We start from the raw sequence: 22,217 nt of genomic DNA on the forward strand, positions 1-22,217 counted from the left end.
CAAAAACGGCTGTTGGAGAAGCGTTGCTAGCGAGAGAGAGAGAGAGAGACTTGAATAGAGGCAGCGAGTGCGAAACAAACTGATTTTAATGTTCTGAATTCACAGAAGTGCCACAGAGACCGGCAACGATATACTGCAGTTCAAGAGTTCATTTAAAAACCTGCACTAAGTTTGATTCTCCTCCTTCTTTAATACAGTTTAAGATATCTGAGTTTATTCTTTTGGAGTTGTCTTAGTGTGTCTTGATTTTATTTTCTCTCTCTCTCTCTCTCTCTCTCTCTCTCTCTCTCTCTCTCTCTCTGTCCTCCTTTCTGGTTTTTTTTTCCCTTGTAGAAATGAGTGATGATACAAATAAAAATATATTTGATGGAAAAATTAAAGCTCTATGATATCATTTGAAAATTTGAACGGTCATTTTTAGGAAAGTGATTGTTGAAGAGTCAGAGTCCTTTGCGATTAGATAGAACACCCCAGTCATTTAAACCAAAAACTAAGTATACCTCCTTATGAATCATTTATGTCCAGACATTATGTGAAGAAGTAGTCTAGCTATTACTGTGCAAAGGATATGCTGTCCTAAGTGTAGGTGTGTTCCACAATATCTGATAATCAATATCTGATAATCAATGTCTGATAATCAAGAATTTAAATATCAGCAGAATCCATGTTACCCAGTCAGACTTGGTATGTTGTCGTGCTGGAGTGGAGTATCCATTGTCAAGCAGGTTAAATGTTAGGCAACACCACTCCAAGGCAACTGACACACGCTCTCTCTCTCTCTCTCTATCTCTCTCTCTCTCTCTCTCTCTCAGTTTTGATGAGTTTATTCGTTCTCTTTTCCTTGTTTGCACATAGGTTGATGAATGCTCTGCTGTGAGGAAGGTGATTGATCATATTTATTGTGCTCATACTGTGATTGCCATTGTCAGTTTTTCTTCTGCTCTTATTTTGATTTTCCTTTGTAGTTTTAAGTTAGGTTGTTACAACAACAATGTGACTAAATCCAAATAAAGGGAAAAATATCTTCATAAATGAAAAGGACAATACCTTACATTATATCACCACTGTTAAAATATATCTATGTCATTACAATATAAAGTACTGGATAACAATGTTTGCACAACCTCTTTTACTTACTCTGTGTGCACTGATACTCTTTTTTGTCATTGTGTTGTGATGCTGTTACTCAGTATATGACACTGTACTGAACGGATCAGTTACACATTAACTGTCCTTATCTAACATAAAGTGTTACCTAAAAAGATCAATGAACAAACTGACTGAACATATAATGAATTTACATAACTAGGTAACCAACAGCAAGATTGGCACATACAGAATACAGTATTTTCATACGATGAGCATTACACACACACACACACACACACACACATATATATGACAATGTTTTTATATATATATATATATATATATATGAGACCTGGGAACAGTAAGTACAAATTTAGCTTAAGATGCAGCTCTTTGCTTTTGTTTTGCGATCTTACTTACTTTCCCACCATTAAGAATGCATGTACTTTAAATCCTCTCCTTTCCTCTTTATTCCTCTTTGTCTTTACTCCTGGTTTATACTATGAGTTTAAGCATAAATGGCCACAACAACAAAACGTCCCCATTAGTCATGAGTCATAGGGAGCTAGAGGGAGTGGGCAGGGAGAATTCAGGAGTGTAATTATCAGGTGAGTGTGTTAGTCAGGTGAGTGTGTTAGTCAGGTGAGTGTAATTATCAGGTGAGTGTGTTAATCAGGCGAGTGTGTTAGTCAGGTGAGTGTGTTAGTCAGGTGAGTGTAATTATCAGATGAGTGTGTTAGTCAGGTGAGTGTTTTAGTCAGGCCAGTCTGTTAGTCAAGTGAGTACGCTAATCAGGTGAGTGTGTTAATCAGGCCAGTGTGTTAGTCAGGTGAGCGTTAATCAGGCCAGTGTGTTAATCAGGCCAGTGTGTTAGTCAAGTGAGCGTTAATCAGGCGAGTGTGTTAGTCAAGCGAGTGCGTTAGTCAGGTGAGTGCGTTAGTCAAGTGAGTGCGTTAGTCAAGCGAGTGTGTTAGGTGAGTGTGTTAGTCAGGTGAGTGTAATTATCAGGTGAATGTGTTAGTCAGGTGAGTGTGTTTTGTAGTGTGCTTGACCGAGTAGTAAACTGCAGGGTGTGTTAGGGCACCTCCAGGTCCAGCACTCGTTACTTTTTCAGATGCTGTCATTTAAGAAATCAGTAACAAAAGAAACTTAAGGGAGAGAGAGATAGACAGAAGCAAAGAGAGAGAGAGAGGGAGAGAAAGAGAGGGAGAGAGGGGAAATATAACCGCCAACTTTGAGAGAATTACACAAACAAAGCAACAAATAATGCTGTGGGTCCAGGCTACCATGTTTCTACCACACCATCAATGATTTTATTCAACATAGAGTATGTGTAAGGATGTCACAGAATTATGTGCATTTAATATTTTGAGGGCCTGAAATTTTGAAGTAATGCTTTGATGTCTCTCTCTCTCTCTCTCTCACACACACACGCACACACACACACACCCTCACACACAAAAAAACAACCCCCCCCCAAAAAAAAACCTGAATAACATGCTCATTACAGAGTGGGAGCCGTGGCTTGGCATTTCCTAAAATATGACAACTGAATTAGTGGGGCAGAAGGATTTGTGTTCAGGAAGGTGTTCAGGGTGATGTTCATGATTGGTGTTCAGGATGGTGTTCAGTATTTATGCTCAGGATGGTGTTCAGGATGATGTTCATGATTGGTGTTCAGGATGGTGTTCAGGACGATGTTTGTGATTGGTGTTCAGGATGGTGTTCAGGATGATGTTCATGATTGGTGTTCAGGATGGTGTTCAGGACGATGTTTGTGATTGGTGTTCAGGATGGTGTTCAGGATGATGTTCAGGATTGGTATTCAGGACTGGTGTGCAGGATGGTGTTCAGGGTGGTGTTCAGGATGGTGTTCAGGGTTGGTGTTCAGGATGGAACAGAATCAACCCCCAAATGAGCTTAAACTGTGAGTTTAAGTTAGAGCCTTGTTGTTTCCCCAATGCAGTAAAAACTTGGAAAAAAGTTGGAAGTCTCTGCCAGAGACTCGTTGCATTAAACATGCGATACACTGAAATTTGTTATCCACAAAGCTTGAAGAATTGCAGCCATTAATACAGTCAGCAACTGTCAGGTAACGTTTTAAGTCCATTCATGGTGAGCTCGTATTGATCTCTTCAGCATAAGAACTCCTTCACATTCAGTGAACTGAATATTAACCCTTTAGCGAGTGCCTAGCCAGTTCCCATGCAATTATTTTATATGTACATTTAGCTAATTTTGCTAGTTTTTTTTTTTTTTCATCCGCCACATAGACCATACTATATACATTACTTTATGCAGTACGCAATTCTGTCCCCTCATGAATCATTACAGCCTTCCCCTATCACCAGTTTTACATGTCTTCATTCTCCTGGACCTCATAATAAAAGGTTGTCTTGGAGCCAAGTCCTTTTTCTAAGCTGCTGGAACTGACACCTCTGTAGGGCTCAGAGATGTGATTTCACAGCCAGTCAAGTACTAAAATCTCCCCCACTGTGACCGATAGAGTCCCCTGGCCTGAACTCAGATAAGACAATAGAGGTGAACTGACAAGCAACAGCTTCCAGAATGCTGGTCATAGGCCTGTTGGAGTGTACTGTTGCTAGGTTACCTTTGTTTGTCTTGTTGAAATTTTTGTGGTGACTGGCCCCCCCCATAGGTGTCACATGACCATGGACTTGTAGCGTGTAGTGTGTATCATTTGTATGAATTATATCTTTAAAAAAATCATTCTTCGCATTTTAATGCTGGAGACAGTTCAGAGCATGAATGATCACCTCTTCAAACTATTTTTGTTTTATGAGACTTTCTGCCAAGTTTACACTCATGAAGTAGTCTAGAGTCCGTCTGTTTCACTGCGCAGTGTTAGGTATGTTCAAACTCTTTATCTATACTACATTTCTGCCCACAGGATTGCTGGATATTTTTAGGTGCCAGACAACTTTCACCCCAGCGGTGACAGTGACGCATGTACAAACCCTAGCAACCCTGCTGTGCCCGATAAACTCACACAACTCACCAGCCAAAAGCAGGCCACTATAATGTCAGTCATGTTGTGCTGGGAAGTGTCCACCAGCCAAATATCCATCAGCAGTGGTCCTCTGGTCAGAAAACGATCAGTGATCAACCGGGTACAGGGTTGCTAACCGCTTGTGTATGGCAAACTACAGTCTGTAGTTTAACAGCGATAACGTAAAATAGGTGTTGCGGACAGAGTAGCCAGTGAGTGTATGTGCATGGTGGGTGATTGAAATAAGGTGCTTAGTGAGTGTACATTAGAAGATAAGCCACAATTGTACAGCAGAAGGTTTAAAATGGAATGTGTCTTTTTACATTTTTACTTATTTAAAAAAATAAACTTTTTTAGTACAAATGTTCTGATGTCCACCTCAATAGTACATAGTACTTTGTCTCCCCACTGACTTCTCGTAAAAAGAGAGATTTCTGATTTGCATTTTTAAATGTTTCCCGTACAGGTCCGGACTCTGTTTGTCAGTGGTTTGCCCTTGGACATCAAACCGCGTGAGCTCTATCTGCTCTTCAGGCCATTTAAAGTAAGTCAGCGTGCAGTTCGCAGTGCATTGCCGATTCTCCATGCCATTTATACCGCATTAGGTTGCTCTGTGTGTGACCCTGTGGACTTTATCACACTCTTTTAAAAGATACAGTTGATATTCTCATCAGATCCTGAGAACAACTGGCAGCATTTGCTGATTCTTTGTAATTCTAACATGTAATATGTATTTTGTTTTATATATATATATATATATATATATATATATATATATATATATATATATATATATATATATATATATATATATATACACGTGTGTGCGTGTGTGTGTGCGTGAGTGTGTGTGTGCATGCTTTCTGGATAACATTTGGATATAAGTGAAGATTATGCACTGCACTGTAAATCATTAGCTACTTAGAAATTGGCAGGACTTTATGGTTTGGTAGATTACAGGCTGTTTGTAAATTTGTGTTTTATGTTTACTGTGGCTTTATGAACACTCACAAAGGTTACACATTTTTGAATGTTTTAAATGTTATTGCTAATATATAAGTGTAAGATGTCTTAATAATAAAGTAAATAAGCAGTTTTTTGTTCCTTGTCTTAGGGCTATGAAGGCTCATTGATCAAACTTACGTCAAAACAGGTGAGGCATTGTGAAGTAAGGTGACTCTCATATTAAAGGGCTTTTTGTTTGCTAAAACAGTGGTCACCTTGTGTCCTACCCAAGAGTGGCTTATGATGGCTGTCAGGGCAGCATCTCTGCACTTTTAATATGGTACCTCTACTAGTAATATTATCTCATTATGTTTTGAATGAGAAGTTAATAAAGTGGATCATTTGCTACTGTAATGGAGATGTAAAGGTTTCTTTATTTGTGTCTGAAGGAACTGGTGCAGTAGACTGTGTAGAGATGCACTTTTGGGCAGCAGCACACTTCATATGTGAGAATTAATATTGTATATGGAAAAAATGGGATGGGTGTGTGTGTGTGTGTGTGTGTGTGTGTGTGTGTTTGAGTGTGTGTTGCGTAAGACGAACAGGTAAAGAGAGATTGTGTTTAGTTATTTACTCATTTATTTGCTTGTTGTGTGAGAGCCTAAGAGATAAGCGTGTGTGTGTGTGTGTGTGTGTGTGTGTGTTTTGTATGAGGGACCAGGTGATTAGACACACTGCTTTAACTGAGTACTGGTCAAACTCTGTCTCAAAGTTGGCTTTTGTTCGCACAACACAGAACTGAACGAAGAACACAGGACACAGACCTCTTGCTTGGTGACAAGCAAGAGTTCCTCCACTGAATGTTCTCCACACAAACACCTTCTCGGTTGGCTCTGACCCGTGGCTGGAGGGATATGAGGATATTTCGCACGTCACCTCTGAGTGAAATTTAGTGAAATGCTTGTCCCGTCAGTTTGTCCGGTGTTGTGTTTTGACTGCTAACTAAACTGCTGTGCCATTGGATCGGTACATTTCTTTAAAGAGGCTAAGACAGTAAACCTATTTCCAGAAGTACATTCTTTTGAGAAAATGTGTTTGTTAATTCATCATCACTAAGAAAAACGTTTTCTGTCTAAGAAAACAGGGAGCTGATACTTCCAGAAAAGGTCTGCATCATGTAGAATGCTGTCACCTCACATTTTGCAACTGCATTTAAAAAAAACAAAAACCCAGCTATTTTTACATTTGTGCTGAGTGCTTCTCTCACAGTTCAGCTTTATTAAGTGACAGTATCTATTTTTGCTCCAGACATGCCCCTTATCAACCCCAGAACACCCGGAAGTAGGGACAACTTTAACTTCCTGTCGGTGTGTATGTGTGTGTGTGTGTGTGGGGGGGGGGGGGGGGCTTGGAATGTCAGAGGTTTCCGTGAGGAGTCCGGAGGGAGGAGTTATGAAGTGCTGTGGAAGGATGGGCTGCATTTATGGATGGCTGTTTGCTAAGCCTGCACCAGTTGTGTTTCATCTCATACTGGCAGCATTGTTATGGCACCGAGCAGAGGAGATGACAACAATAATGTACATGAATTGATTCCAGGCCTCCTGAGAGAGGCAGAGCCATGTCCATATATAGCAGTAGGACTCGGAGATGCTATTTATAACTGCCCCATGTTCTACCACTAGATTGTGTGTGTGTGTGTGTGTGTGTGAGAGTGTGAGTGTGAGAGAGGGAGGGAATGCTATATGTGTTCATGTGAGAGCACGAGTAGAGAAAGTACATTTGTGTGTGTGTGTGACAGAGAGGGAACGAGAGAAAGAAAGGTGTGTGTGTATGTGTTTGTGTGTGTGTGTGCGCGTGTGTGTGTGTGCGTGTGTGTGTGTGTGTTTGTGTATGTGTTTGTGTGTGTGTGCGTGTGTGTGTGTGTGTGTTTGTGTGTGCGTGTGTGTGCGCGCGTGTGCACGTGCGTGTGTGTGCGCGCGTGTGCACGTGCGTGTGTGTGCGTGTGTGTGTGTGTGCGTGTGCGTGTGTGTGTGTGTGTGCGTGCGTGTGTGTGTGTGTGCGCGTGTGTGTGTGTGGAGAGAGAAATAGAATGTATATAAGTATTGCTATAAAACCCCATCTCCCTTATTGGGTCATATCTGTCTATAAGAGAGCAGTGTAAGGATATCAGGGTTTCACACAACCAGGATTTGAACATACCAAGATGAAGAATTTGGAAAAACGTCACAGTAACGAAGCCATCATCCTTCCGCTCTTTGCTACTTAAACATTCTCACTGCTGGTTAAGAAACTCAGAATGCCTCGTGTCCCCTGAATGTGCTTCTGTGTTAGTTTCATATGATGTGAAGGCAGAATATACAAAAGTCAATGGAGTGTGAAGGACTTCAACTCTGTCTAACTCTGCGTTCTGTTTCTGTGCATCTGTCTTCCTGTTCTGCTCCAGCCGGTGGGCTTTGTGAGCTTTGACAGCAGATCAGAAGCTGACGCAGCAAAGAATGCCCTGAATGTAAGTGTAACCTTTTGGGTCTGAAAGGTAATGCTGTTCTACTTCAGCTGACATCCATGCACACGCTGGTAACACACACATACAAACATCCACCCACACACACAACACAACACACACAACACACGCGGTTTGTTTTTGTTCCTTGATCTGCCTGTACCATAATATTCTAAATGGGTGGATAACTTTGTCTTATGTGTTTCATTCAAGGGGAACTTCATGATTAATGTGTTATCATGTTACGTTAAACACCACGTTGAAGGAAGTTGCCGAAGGACACTGCTAATAGTTCTTGTCTTACAAATTGGATAAATAATTTTTTGAAATACAATATTCAAGTGCAGTACTGCCACTAAAACATTAACAAGATTAACATAGTCAATCCTCTCACTCCATCTCTCTCTCTCTCTCTCTCTCTCTCTCTCTCTCTCTCTCTCTCTCTCTCCCTCTCTTTCATCCTATCACCTTATTCCACTCTGCCTCCCTCTCCCCCTCTCTCTCTCTCTCTCTCTCTCTCTCTCTCTCTCTCTCTCTCTCTCCCTCTCTCTCCCTCTCTCCCTCTCTTTCATCCTATCACCTTATTCCACTCTGCCTCCCTCTCCCTCTCTCTCTCTCTCTCTCTCTCTCTCTCTCTCTCTCTCTCACTCCATCTCTCTCTCTCTCTCTCTCGCTCTCTCTCTCTCTCTCTCTCTCTCTCTCTCTCTCTCACTCCATCTCTCTCTCTCTCTCTCTCTCTCTCTCTCTCTCTCTCCCTCTCTCTCTCTCTTTCATCCTATCACCTTATTCCACTCTGCCTCTCTCTCCCTCTCTTTCTACTGCACACATCGATCTAGGATTTAGCTTTAATCTCACTTTCTGGAGCAGGAGTTTGACCTTGCTTTCTTAATGCCTTGAAGCTCTGCAGTAGGTGAAGTCACGTAAGACCGAGCACGTCGCCAAAAGCAGTTTGGCTCACAAATAGACAGAAACTTTTATATGACAAACAGCAAGTTAAAGATCGTTAAGGTGGACTGGCTGTATTTTTCAAATGGATTTCTTCCCCCAAATGGTGTAATTCATTTTGCTTTCAGTTCTGTGATTCAGTTACTATGAAGACTTGTTTCATAACATTACATTGGTTGGCTCAAATAAAGAAACTATTCCGATAAATATTAATCATGGACTGCCGCCATTTTTTTGAGGAATGAGAAACTTCTTGTCTCTTAGAGGATCTTGTTTTTTTCAGTACGTTTACATGAATAATGTTCATATTTTTATGCAATATGAAGAATATTTTCAGCCAGTTTACATTTAGACAGTATAAAATGCAAACTGAAGACTGGAAATTTGTTTTATCTGTAAATGAATTGTTTTGTTTTGTACATTTTAGTAAATTTACCTCTAATATATTTAGAGTTAAAAAATAGCAAAATAGCTTCTATTTTGAATATGTGTGTGCTGGAATAATATCTTTTTGTCACAATATTTTTACAATTTACAAAATTATATGAATATAGTACAAATATTAAAATGTAATACACTGTCAAACAGTCAAACCTCTTAATTACACCAATTATTGAAACAAACATTTTAACCTTAAGAACTCATCAGAATACACAGTTCCAAACAGTAATTGTACTGATTTCATAACATAAACAACATGACTTTAAGATGCAAAAATACCCACAAGGAAAACACAAGACCAGACCTTACTGAACAAATTCACCATTGTCATAGCAGAATGTTCTCTCTGAAAAGTGATTTGCATCAAATGTTGATGCACTAATGAAACTAAAATGTTTATTAGAATTGGTTCTTGAACGAATAATGATATTTTTACAGGACAGAATCATCTTCGCATGTGTTTCAGTTGTAGAGGCAGTCCTTTGCAATAGTTTTACTAGTAAACATTTAAGTTTAGTAGGTGAATTTGTTTAATCTCCTTATTACTTACAGATCATGAATTTCAAGTCTTTGTATAAGCCTCAGAGTTTACAGAGAAAACAAATACCCATCATACCCATTTTTCTTGCAATTGGCACATTTATTTTTATTAGCCACAGTAATGCAAGCTAGCTTTAGAACTGCTGTGCTCCATGTCTGTTTGTTGTTCTATCCACAGCTCAAAATATCTTTGTAGAAATCTGGAGTAATAACAGACTTTGGACAATCATTGTTTAAAATTAAATGACTTTTTTTTTTTCTTTGACAAAGATCTCTGTCTGTCTGTCTGTCTGTCTGTCTCTCTCTCTCTCTCTCTCTCTCTCTCTCTCTCTCTCTCGCTCTCTCTCTCTCTCTGTGTCTTTTTTTTTTTAACATCTTGTTATGTAAAAAATGTTAAACCTTTGACATCATAGAGGATTGAACATAAAATGTCTTCAAAACTTCAGGACAAGTCTGAATCCAATAGAGTGCAGAGCTAAATCAAAGCAGTGTTGAATCTCATTACACTGAGGGTGCTGCACCCACAGATCTTCAATCGCTGCAGTATGAAAGTGCTAGAGCCCAGACAATCCCATTTAATCCCCCTTCATCCATGAGAACCAGGACAGTGCTCCATTTTCACCGCTGTACTATACGTTGGGCCTAGAACCCACCCCTGTGGCACCCAGGCAACAGAGAGAATGCAAGATGCTGTTTTTCATTGATCTTGTTCATTCTGTTCATATTCTGTTCTGTATGGGCTGGATAATAGAGAATGCAGGAGGGAAAAGGGTGATAGAGAGAAAGGGTGTGCTTGTCTGAGAGAGAGAGAGAGAGAGAGAGAGAGAGAGAGAGAGAGAGGGAGAGATTCTCTCATATTGGATTGATTTTATAGGGGAAGTGCCTGAGGCAGATTTCTTCCTTCATTAGCTGTGTATTTGTTCTGTGTGAAGTGGCTTTTGTATATGCTGTATACAGTTTCATTTTTTTTTATTTTTAGAATTCAGACACAGAGGAAAGCATGAGGTGGTTCGTTTTAAATGTGTCTGCACATGGCGGAGGTTTCTAATATTGATTTTGACTGTGCTAGTAACCTCTGTGACAGTAGACCAAGCCAAGGTTTTTCCTCAGTGTTGCAGAAGCCACCAACAATGTTTTAAGTCTGTCTGTAACTGGGGCTTCTATGTCTTGTAGTGCAATAATTTAAGCACATGACATTCCAAGATTCTTAACCAAGTAACATCTGGTATCGAATCTATTTAGTTCCAATGCAACTGAGCACTATACTATGCTGTGCTTTTATCTGTTATTTCATAATCTCTAAAAGTGATACAGCTCAGTAAACCTTGTGCTTTAAAGTGTTCTGTCAAGGGTGATCCGTGTGTAATTCACTGAGTGGAGTGTCTCTGTTTTGGCCTTGTGTAGGGAGTTCGCTTTGACCCAGAAATCCCACAGACTTTACGCCTGGAGTTCGCCAAGGCCAACACAAAGATGGCCAAGAACAAGCTGGTTGGGACGCCCAATCCCCCTCCCACTCAACAGAGCCCTGGACCCCCCTTCATAAGCAGAGACCCCTGTGAGTAACAACCACACACACACACACACACACACACACTCACACACACACACACATACACACACACACACACACACACACACATATACACACACACACACTCACACTCACACATACACACACACACACACACACATATACACACACACACACATACACACACACACACACACACACACACACTCACACACACACACACACACACACACACACACACACACACACACACACACACTCACACACACACATACACACACACACACACACACACATATACACACACACACACACTCACACTCACACATACACACACACACACACACATACACACACACACACACACACACACACACACACACATACACACACACACACACACACACACACACACACACACACACATACACACACACCAGTATATAATTACTGATAAGATCCCCCTATGTGGGTGTAGACTGTAGGACCCCCACATAGTGCACTGTGTTAGATCTGTAATCGGCCTATTAGGGTTACCGGTCTGCTGGTTTTATAGATGTGAAGCCTGATTCTCTGAGGAGATAGCATCCTTTTGTTATATAGCTTTCATTTTCTAGACTCAGTTCTTTTAGTACACCAAATAAATTCACATTTACAATAACTGATTAGCGCAGGCAAATACTTATTTATTTATGTGATTTTTATGAAATGTGCAAAATTTAAATGAATATAATATCAATTGCTTACTTGATCTGCATGCTCAGACAGTGGGATTGACAGGAAGTAAGAGAAAACAGTAACTTTAAGGCACAATTTTATAGATTCCTTTAAAATTTATTTACTCTAGTTTTGTTTCATCAAAACTCCTTTTTATGCCTTGTAATTATACAATATCTAAAGATTCAGTGTAAGCCTGTATTTTCCTTTTGATGTCATGATCTTTTTGAGTCACGGACAGACCGAAATGACGGATTTCCTTTCCTCTGAGATCTTTTGGCATGATTCACGTAACATGGTAATTCCTCGAAGATTTCACAGCACTATACATCTGACTATAAACCTCCCCTTCTGTCTCAGTTTCTCTGTGAGATCATTTGAGTTTAATGCTGACTACACTGATAGAAGTTTTTCAGTCTTCTGGTTGCTGTACCCCCTCTAGTCTTTTTGTTTGTAGTAAAGTAAGTTTATTTACATTTCCTCTTTGGTTTCATTGTTTTGCCTGTCTTGAGCTCAGGATGTCACAGTGCTAACAGGCTTTAAAGGTTTTGTGTCCTGCTTTTTTACCAAAAAAACTTTCAAAGTTTTAAAAATAAATTTTTTTTTACTAGAAGACAAAAGTCGATATGTCTATTTGAGTGATTATGTAATATTTTATTGCTACCAGTGGCCTCCAGAGATACTTGTGTTATGCAGTGTTATGCAAGTATTGTGAAAATTGAATCTTTACTTTTAGCTCACTCTTAAATTGGTATGGCACAGTGCTGGGCCTTGAAGAGTATGAGGGTCTGCACTTTGTAGTAGGTTGAGAATTTATGCTTCACTAGACTCTGAGCACAGACGGCTGGTTTGGTATCTTCGGACTTGGTCTTATGCATAACTTTAAGTGCCTGAATTCAAGTGTTATCTTCAGAAAAACAGCCCTCGATCCTCTGTGAAAATATGTAAGGAAATCATTACGGAGGAACATGACGTAATGACTGATCATTCTGAGAGGGAAATGGGGGTTATTAGTGGAAGATTCTTTTCTTATGTGTATTGCTTCAACTTGTCAAAATAATTGTGGCTTGTTTACAAATTTTTAAAATCAATTTTATTGATGTAATATTTGCTGCATGTTTGTATATGCATCTGTGTAACTGATGCATCTGCAGCTACACGGTACGCCTTACAATAACAAATACGTTTGCACATTTTTTATGCCAGCAAATGCCATATTGTTTCTCATCAAGCTTGTAATTCTACCTCATACTAAACTACACTATCCACAATCCATGTTCTATCTCTGTACTTCGGCTTCCCTGGAGACATTTTTAATCTGTTCTAGGATTCAATACTAGTTTCTAACTCTTACATATCCCAGAAAATGTCAAATTTGCCTTGGATTATCGCATATGGCAATTTAAACCCGTATCACCACAGAGGAGCCCAGTGCCGATGTATCACATTAAAGGAACTGACTCGCAAAAACGCTGGCATGACTTACAATGAACAGGCACGAGATCCGCCACCTTCTAACTATTTGCTAAAAACGAGCTAACACCTGATTTATCGATGTCATGGCTAGATTTTGTTCCACTCCTTGTTAGGGTGAGGTTTGAAAAACATTTAACTTTTCTTCTGTTGCGGAGTGACAGTGTAAAATGATGGAGCCTCTTGGGTGTCAGGTGTCCTCATCCGAAATTCACAGTGGCGTCTGTGGAGGCAGGCAAAAGGCAATTAAGGCAGGGCAATGGTCAGAGAAGCTAAAAATACATCCTGGAGATGCTGGAGATGCCCATTCATTCTGCTTCCTGCCTTTTACAACCAGTCTTCCATAAAAGGAAATGGAAATGCTCTTAACGATCTGCTCCATCTGTATGTGTGTGTGTGTGCGTGTGTGTGTGTGTGTGTGTGTGTGTGTGTGTGTGAGAGATAGAGAGAGAGAGAGAGAGAGAGAGAGAGAGAGAGAATGAATATGTTAGTGTCTGCATTTATTTGGGTGTTTAAAACAAAACAAAAAAAAGTACATCCTGAATGGACATTTTCTTTATTTATTTTCTATTTATTTATCATCATTAGTAAAATTTTCCCTGTATTACTTCTTAGTGTTACTATTTGTATTTTATTGGTACCATTGTTATTTTTATTTATGATACTCTCTGCAGCCTGTGGGAATGAGTATTTAGAGGCATTCTGTATGGAGTGTGTGTTATCTGTCTCAGTGGTGTGTTGTGCCATACTGGGTGTGTATATTGTCTGTCTCACTGCTGTGTTCTGCTGTGGTGTGTGGTTCCCAGATGAGCTGACCCTGCCCGGTCTGTACCCCAGCAGTCCTGATGTGTGGGCGTCGTATCCACTGTACCCCACGGAGCTATCACCCGCCCTCGCACCTGCTTTCACTTACCCCTCTTCTCTGCACGCTCAGGTAACACACACACACACACACACACACACATACGCACACAAACACACATAGAGTTCCCTTAAACCCTGGAATGTATCTGCGGATAGCGTACGCCTGCGATGCCTCCTGTCCAGCCTAGACGAGCTTGCTAGTCTCACGCCAGCCTTCACACGTCAATGTCCCACTGCACATGCACAGACAGCCCACACTGGAAAGTGCGCTTGCTATGCAGCCTCAACTCTGCTCTACTTTACCACAAATATCTGACTCCACTTTGACGCAGGTAACACGGCGTCTTACACCTGTCCCCTGCTCCCGCTACCATATCGATGGTGCACTTACGTCTTAACCTCCAGCTTAATCCACCTTCACACACGTTAACTGCGCCTGTTCATGCTCCTACAAGCCATCCTAACATGTTGTACTCATAAAGTACCTTTAATGGCTACTCCACGGTGTGCGGTCACTGAGCAAGGTGGTCTCAGTCGCAGTCCTGCACACATGGCTGTGTCCTCTGCTTCACCACGCCTGGATCGGTTTTGAATACGGCGTTACAACAGTCAGCTTTAATGCTGAGTCTGCCCCTCCATCACATCGGAGTGGGTGGGGGAAAAAATGCAAAACTCTTATTCCTGCATCTGTGATGCCACGTTCCTCACACCAAGTGCTATGACACAAAGTCTTGGACCACTCAGTGGTGTGCGGGGCTTGGAGTGCAAACCTTTCTTGCTGTTAAAACCTCACAAAGTCATGACCCAGTTAGCTCACCGATCCTATAAACCGACTCAGTCCAGAGTACATATTGATCTGTGCTCTGAGAGAGAGAGAGAGAGGGAGGGAGGGAGGGAGAGAGAGAGAGAGAGAGGGGCTGTGAAGTGGGGGGGGCATGAAGGAGGAGAGACAGCAAAGAGAGGGAACTGAGAGAAATTGCGAGATCATAAAATGGGTGAAGAAATAAAGATGCCAGGGTGAGAGGTTGGCCTAAGAGGGATGAAAAGTGGAAAGTACAGGTTTTAGTTTCTGATGAACTGGAGCATGAAGGTTATATTCTACTTCTGATATAATCACAGCTCAGAGAATGAACTTTGACTCGCTACTGTGCTGTCTGAAATATCTGGTTTACAGTCTAATAATTCATCCTCGCCTGTTGCACTTAGTTTACCTCCTACTACGAACAAAAGGTTTTTTGCCTAAGAAAGCCTGTACTTTCTTCCAGAACATTCTTACAGGACATGAGTGAACCCTAGTCATGATTTTGTCTTTCTTGCTTGCCTTTAGGAAATACAGTATTTTGCCTTTATGAAATACCAGTCTGGTGGTGTGTTGTTTGCTGCTGGGATTTGCCCAGATACAGTATTGTGATCTCTGCTGCTCAGCGTGTTACGGGCAAGTCTGCCGTGAACCTGTGCTAAATAAGACTGTGATAAACTGTTGTTACATGTATTTAATTGCTGTATTAACTGTGAGTGCTGTAACATGTCTAGTGAACACTTCGTACGGTGTGTTATTCCTCCTCAGATCCGTTGGCTTCCTCCAGCAGATGCTCAGGGATGGAAGTCCAGACAGTTCTGCTGAAATACATGTGAGTAAGAAATACACACACAAGAATACACACCAGACCTTCACATATTTACCAAGCTTAGTAAACCATATAAATAAACACAATTAGCAAAAGTAAAAGTACAGAGAGCAGCAGAGAGGAGCAGAGTGGAGCAGAGAGGAGCACAGAGGAGCAGAGCGGATGAGAGAGGAGCAGAGCGGATGAGAGTGGAGCAGAGAGGAGCAGAGCGGATGAGAGCGGAGCAGAGAGGGGCAGAGCGGATGAGAGTGGAGCAGAGAGAAGAGGAGCAGAGCGGATGAGAGAGGAGCAGAGGAGCAGAGCGGAGCAGAGAGGAGCAGAGCGGATGAGAGTGGAGCAGAGAGGAGCAGAGCGGAGCAGATAGGAGCAGAGCGGATGAGAGTGGAGCAGAGAGGAGCACAGAGGAGCAGAACAGAGCAGAGAGAAGCAGAGCAGATGAGAGAGGAGCACAGAGGAGCACAGAGGAGCAGAGAGGAGCAGAGCAGAGCAGAGAGGAGCAGAGCGGATGAGAGAGGAGCAGAGAGGAGCACAGAGGAGCAGAGCGGAGCAGAGAGGAGCAGAGTTAAGGTGCCCTCCTCTCTGCTGCTGCTAACACTGTGGATTAACATCCAGCTAACACTTAATAAAATGGACAAAACGAGGGAAGGATGACACAGAGAGACAGAGAGGAAAGTAGAGAAAAAGAGATGGAAGGAGAGACATGGTTGGGTCAGAGAGAGAGGGAGAGCGACAGAGAGAGAGACAAGAAGTAGATGACGACAGTGTGAGCATTCTGACAAACATAATGTGAGCAAAGGCAATGTGAACATCGTGAGCAGAATTAAAGCAGAAAAGAAACCATGCTCAAAAAAGCCACAGCATTTTTAGCCTCCGTGCCATGTCTGCCGCTTCCAAACTCCTCAAACGCTCTTGAAACTCGCCCCTCAGCATGTCGGTTGATCTTTGTTGCAAAATTCACTTCATATCCAAAAGTGACTCATGCTGCCATAAATATTACATAACTATAACATATGCTTTCTCTCACAAGACTACTTTGTCCCTTGATATACCATGAACTTCAAACTTGTAACTTTGCAAAATACATATAGTCTGTTTTCCTCTATTTTTGCATACACAAATATTTCAATCCAGCTAAAGAAACTTTTGCTCTGTTGACTTACCTCTCACAATAGATATTATGAGTGTTACTGTAAATTACTGTATTGGAAACCCAGAAAAACAACATTTACTGTACAATATATATATATATAAAAAAAAGACATATAAACAAATCACAAAAGCCACAGTATTCTTCAGGGAGTTTACTGTATTTTGCCATATGTTCTGACAGTGCAATATATTTTAGTTCAGAAAAGAAAACTATATACAATCAATAACAAATACAGTAATACCAAATAAATATTTTCAATACCTTGCACATCACCCAATTCACACTGAATGTTATATCTTGCCATATACTGAGGAAAAAATCTCTTTGAGTGCCTTATTCTGCCCTGGATGTGTTCCACTGTTATGTCCAAACACCCAGCAGCCATTGCATCTAGCAGTGACATCTGGTCATGTGGCTGTTGGTCATAAACCTTCCATCTCCATGCAGAAAAGGAAATGTCTTCTGTCTCTGACTCTGTCGACAATCCATTTTCCTTGCCAAGGCTAAAGAATGCAAAGGCCAATCCAAAGATGGCCCCTTTTGTATACTGCATGTACTGCATGTACATGTACTGCAGTAATAGTAGAAAAATCTCTTCAGCAACAACTACATTTTCCGTATATACACGCACATTTCAATGAAAGCACGACCACTTTTGTATCGCTGGTAATGAGGCTATAAACAAAAACAAAAGAACTGAATAAACTGAATAAAATTTCTACTAAAATCAAAATAGTCTTTGTTAACTATTTCAAGTGTATATTTACAGTGATCAATACTTAGTTTTTATCTGAAAGTAAAATGTTTTGAACAGACTATCTAAAATATCTGTAAGATTTGCTGTAGTTGTAGACTTTTGCTGGTGGTGAACAGTGACTGAGCGAGGCCTTCGTGAGTTTTAGAAGAAGTGGTGATTGAATGCCTGTATCAAAGCAATGCAAAAGTGTCGACAGTTTTGTTCACATAGTCTATTGATATGATGAAAGAGGACATAGTATTGAGAATAGTGTGAAAACACTAAAAAAACCCTGTAATATCCTCAATTAAATACACCGCCTAGTGAAATCTAAGATTTTCCAGATGTGAGACCTCTGTGGTAAGATATCAGAGTCACATGTTTACTGAAACCTGGCTTAAGGAAATCTGGCATTGTGTTGCTTACTCTCACATCCCCCTCTTTGTCTCAAACACACCTTTAAACACACACACATTCACACTACCAAACCATTATCCCCTGGGCCAGTGTAGGGAGGCAGGCAGGAACTTGTTGACTTTTTAGATTCTTTGGGGATGCGGGAAGCGTGTGTGTGTGTGTGTGTGTGTGTGTGTGTGTGTGTGTGTGTGTGTGTGTGTGTGTGTGTGAGTGTATGCGTGCGTGTGTGTGCGTGCGTGTGCGCGCGTGCGTGCGTGCGTGTGTTTGTGTGTGACTGTGTTTGGATGTGTGTGTCCCCTGCCTACACACACACACACACACACACACACACGCACGCATGTAATCTTGTATTACAACAGTGCTTTTTGAGGCAGAAGGGGGTTGGTGATGTGGCTTCCATTGTCAGATAAGTAGGCTAATTTCTGTGGCTAATTTTTCAAATTGTCACACACAAGTTTCCTTGCAATTATTTGTTTGGTTGGTATAAATGCTGATTTCTTCAATGATGAATGCTAAACACGTATTTATCTGTCTGTCTCATTCCTTGATTCACACGTTCACCTGCATTTTCTCTTTCTCTCTCTTTCGTTCTCTCTCTCTGATTCCCTCTCTCTTTGTCTCTCTCTCTCTCTCTCTCTCACACACACACACACACACGCACACACACACATAAACACACGCGCGCACACACACACCACAAGCAAGACAAGGCAAGTTTGTTTGTATATCACTTTTCATACCAAGTGGCAGTTCAAAATGCTTTATTATATATTATATTATATATTATGCATCATATTTAGGTTATATTTTTTACATTGCAGCATTCATAGATCAAACACAAGCTGCACTTTACCAAATCAAATGTAGTGCACTAGGAACTCCATTTGACCTTTTGCGTCCAGAGTCATTCGAACCATTCTATCAACCGGCGCAAGTCATGTGACAAGCCAGTGCAAACGCCACAGCCTGATTTTCCGCTTCCTTCCTATGCCATTCTTCTCCTGACGGTTACTGTCGTAAATAGAAAGTCCTGATTGTGCTTATATATCTGAGTTCAGGCTGTAAACGGTCATCTGCTCTTGTGGTTTTCTCCGCTTGTCTTCAACAAGCTTCACCACTTCAGAGCTTGCCCTTTTCGAACTTAATGATTGAGCTGGCACACAGAACAGCAAGACGCTCCGCTTTGTTTATCTTTGAGAGACGGGGTTGAGAGTGCCATTACAGTGCCAGCGGAGGAATGCCATCCATAACATTCTGACTTTGTTTAAAACCCCGAGCAGTAAGTGCTCTTTCAGCCGCTTGAATCGCAATCTAAATCAAACAAGTGTGCCGCAGACCTGGTTTTATTGCTTGGTTTATTTTTGAACACACTTTAAAATTTTGAAAGAGCGGCATTCAGTCACAAAGGATAGGTTTGCTGGGAGCACCAGGAAGTGTCGTCGGGGGAGACAGCTTGTCGCCATGTCGATGGCGATAAACACGCTGAAAATGGATAGTCCATAGGGATGTGTGAGAAGGGCATTGCAGAAGTGAAGGCCTTTTACACTCACCTGAGAGTCGTGTGGCCGGCTCTGCTATAATAGAAGCCAGGGAAGGCAGATCTGATGTCTGTGAAGGTGCTTCCAGGTCACTGAATTGTTTAGTAGTAGAACGAGAAAGGGAACAGACTTCTAGTATAGACTTTAAAATGTATTTTTTAATTATGCTACTATTAATAGATTGGTCTAGATCGTCAGTTATACTACTATTACCAGAACTGTTGAGGTGAGATTAAGTTGAGGCATGAAAAAGAACAAGAGGATGCTGTTTCTGCTCAAGGAGCTGCTCAGCGAGCAAGCAGAGAAGGACCCAAGTCATGAGAAATATGGGGGGTGGTGGTGGTGTAACTAAAAAGCAGACACAACATGAAGACAGCAGCTGCTATTCACGCACTAATTCATCGGAATAAACAGAAGTAAACCAAATCAACTATTTAACACGGCACTGTAACATTTATTTTAAACTAAACAAGTCTGCGGAGAGACGCACGGCATTCTGGTTGTGCAGCTTTTTCCCTGTTTCCTGCTCCTCTGTCCCCTGTAGTGTGTGTGGTGTCCCCTGTAGTGTGTGTGGTGTCCCCTGTAGTGTGTGTGTGTGTAGGTGTGTGTGGGTGTAGGTGTGCAGTGTAGTAAAAGATCCAAAATCAATGGCTTTTCCTCTGGAATAAAATTGTTAATGTTGCATTTCATGTGTAGGAGCCAGGCAGGTGATGCCCAGTTAAGATTGCACCCAGACAGGCACAACAGGCAAGGCTAGGCTCATATTAAATCTCTTGTTCACAGCTTGGAGTTTGTTTGTTTTTCACAGTAGTTTATAACATGTAAACTTTAAATGCTATAAAGAGAATGGGTTTCTCTTTAAACCAAGAAGAGAATGGGCTTATATTTGGAATCGTTCATTCTTTATCCACCTGCCAACGTGGATTTCTGTAAACCTCCTCTGTGACAGTTTATGTAGAATAAAATAAACTGAAACTGAACGGAGATATTTTCCATCAGTTGGCATGGGCAGTAATGGGTTGAATCAAGGGAAGGTTCTAGTACAGGGGAGGTGCTAGCCAAGAGGAGGTGCTATTGGACAGGAGATGCTAGCCAAGAGGAGGTGCTAGTAAAAGGGAAGTGCTAGCCAAGAGGAGGTGCTAGTAAAGGGGAGGTGCTAGCCAAGAAGAGGTGCTATTGGAGGGGAAGTGCTAGATAAGAGGATGTGCTAGTAGAGGGGAGGTGCTAGTAGAGGGGAGGTGCTAGCCAAGAGGAGGCAATAGTAGAGGGGAGGTGCTAGTAGAGGTGAGGTGCTAACTAAGATGAGGTGATAGTAAAAGGGAGGTGCTAGTAGAGGGGAGGTGCTAACCAAGAGGAGGTGCTAGTAGAGGGGAGGTGTTGGGGGTGCTTCGATCACTAGAGCTGGTTAGAACAGGTTGTCTCCCAGCACCCAGTCAAAACGATGGGTTGTTCCATGGTCAGTGATGACTTTGGACAGAAGCCAAGTGACCACACGGAGGTGTTATAAGACGCTGACTAAATATAAGCTGATGAAAATCGACCTTCCTCATATACAGATGCTGACACTCATCCGTGAACATCTAACATGGAGATGCATCAGGATGTGGAGCCGCATAAGTGTGAAATGGATTTGTGTGATAAATATGAGCAAGTCTTGGCCTGACTAGTTCTACCTTCTAGCCAATGACCTTTTTTAAAATAAATTCACCACCTGCTGCCATCTGCTCTCTGTTAACTGGCCAAAACCCATACCCTCTGGCATATCCCTCACCATTACTGACACGATTATATAAACATTCATCTTCCAATAAAAAATCAATAATAGTTATAGTACTACCACTAGTAGTACAGTAGTAGTAGTAGTAGTAATATTAGTAGTGCTGGTAGTAGTAGTAATAGTAGTAGTCATAGGAATAGTAATAGTAGTGGTACCAGTAGTGATAGTAGTAATAGTTATAATAATAGTAGTTGTGGTAGTAGTAGTAGTAGAAGTAGTAATAGTAGTAGTATAGTAGCAGTAGTAATAGTAATAGAGGTAATAGTGATAATAGTAGTAATAGTAGTAGTAGTAATAGTAGTAGTGATAGTAGTAGCGCTGGTAGTAGTAGTAATAGTGGTAGTATAGTAGTAGTAGTAGTAATAGTAATAGTAGTAATAGTGATAATAGTAGTAGTAGTAATAGAAGTAGTAATAGTAGTAGTATAGTAGTAGTAGTAATAGTGATAATAGTAGTAGTAGTAGTAGTAGTAGTAGTAGTAGAAGTAGTAATAGTAGTAGTATAGTAGTGGTAGTAGTAGTAGTAATAGTAGTAGTCATAGGAATAGTAATAGTAGTGGTACCAGTAGTGATAGTAGTAAGTTATAATAATAGTAGTTGTGGTAGTAGTAGTAGTAATAGTAATAGTAGTAATAGTGATAATAGTAGTAGTAGTAATAGAAGTAGTAATAGTAGTAGTATAGTAGCAGTAGTAATAGTAATAGAGGTAATAGTGATAATAGTAGTAATAGTAGTAGTAGTAATAGTAGTAGTGATAGTAGTAGCGCTGGTAGTAGTAGTAGTAATAGTGGTAGTATAGTAGTAGTAGTAATAGTGATAGTAGTAGTAGTAGTAGTAGTAGAAGTAGTAATAGTAGTAGTAGTATAGTAGTAGTAGTAGTAGTAGTAGTAATAGTGATAATAGTAGTAATAGTAGTA

The 22,217-nt window shown here is 40.9% G+C and overlaps 1 protein-coding gene across 1 annotated transcript in view; it reads left to right on the forward strand.

The window, feature by feature from the left end:
- rbpms (RNA binding protein, mRNA processing factor) overlaps positions 1 to 22,217 on the forward strand; it is a 30,234-nt gene that overhangs the window by 2,665 nt on the left and 5,352 nt on the right. Inside the window, exons 2-7 of the mRNA XM_027023639.2 lie at positions 4,566 to 4,643; positions 5,214 to 5,252; positions 7,488 to 7,550; positions 10,875 to 11,025; positions 13,998 to 14,125; positions 15,623 to 15,686. Of these exons, the coding sequence (XP_026879440.2) occupies positions 4,566 to 4,643; positions 5,214 to 5,252; positions 7,488 to 7,550; positions 10,875 to 11,025; positions 13,998 to 14,125; positions 15,623 to 15,679 (516 nt within the window). The 3' untranslated portion in view covers positions 15,680 to 15,686. The remainder of the gene's footprint in view (positions 1 to 4,565; positions 4,644 to 5,213; positions 5,253 to 7,487; positions 7,551 to 10,874; positions 11,026 to 13,997; positions 14,126 to 15,622; positions 15,687 to 22,217) is intronic.

This window comes from Electrophorus electricus, chromosome 9 (assembly GCF_013358815.1).
Source record: "Electrophorus electricus isolate fEleEle1 chromosome 9, fEleEle1.pri, whole genome shotgun sequence".
Classification (NCBI taxonomy): domain Eukaryota; kingdom Metazoa; phylum Chordata; class Actinopteri; order Gymnotiformes; family Gymnotidae; genus Electrophorus; species Electrophorus electricus.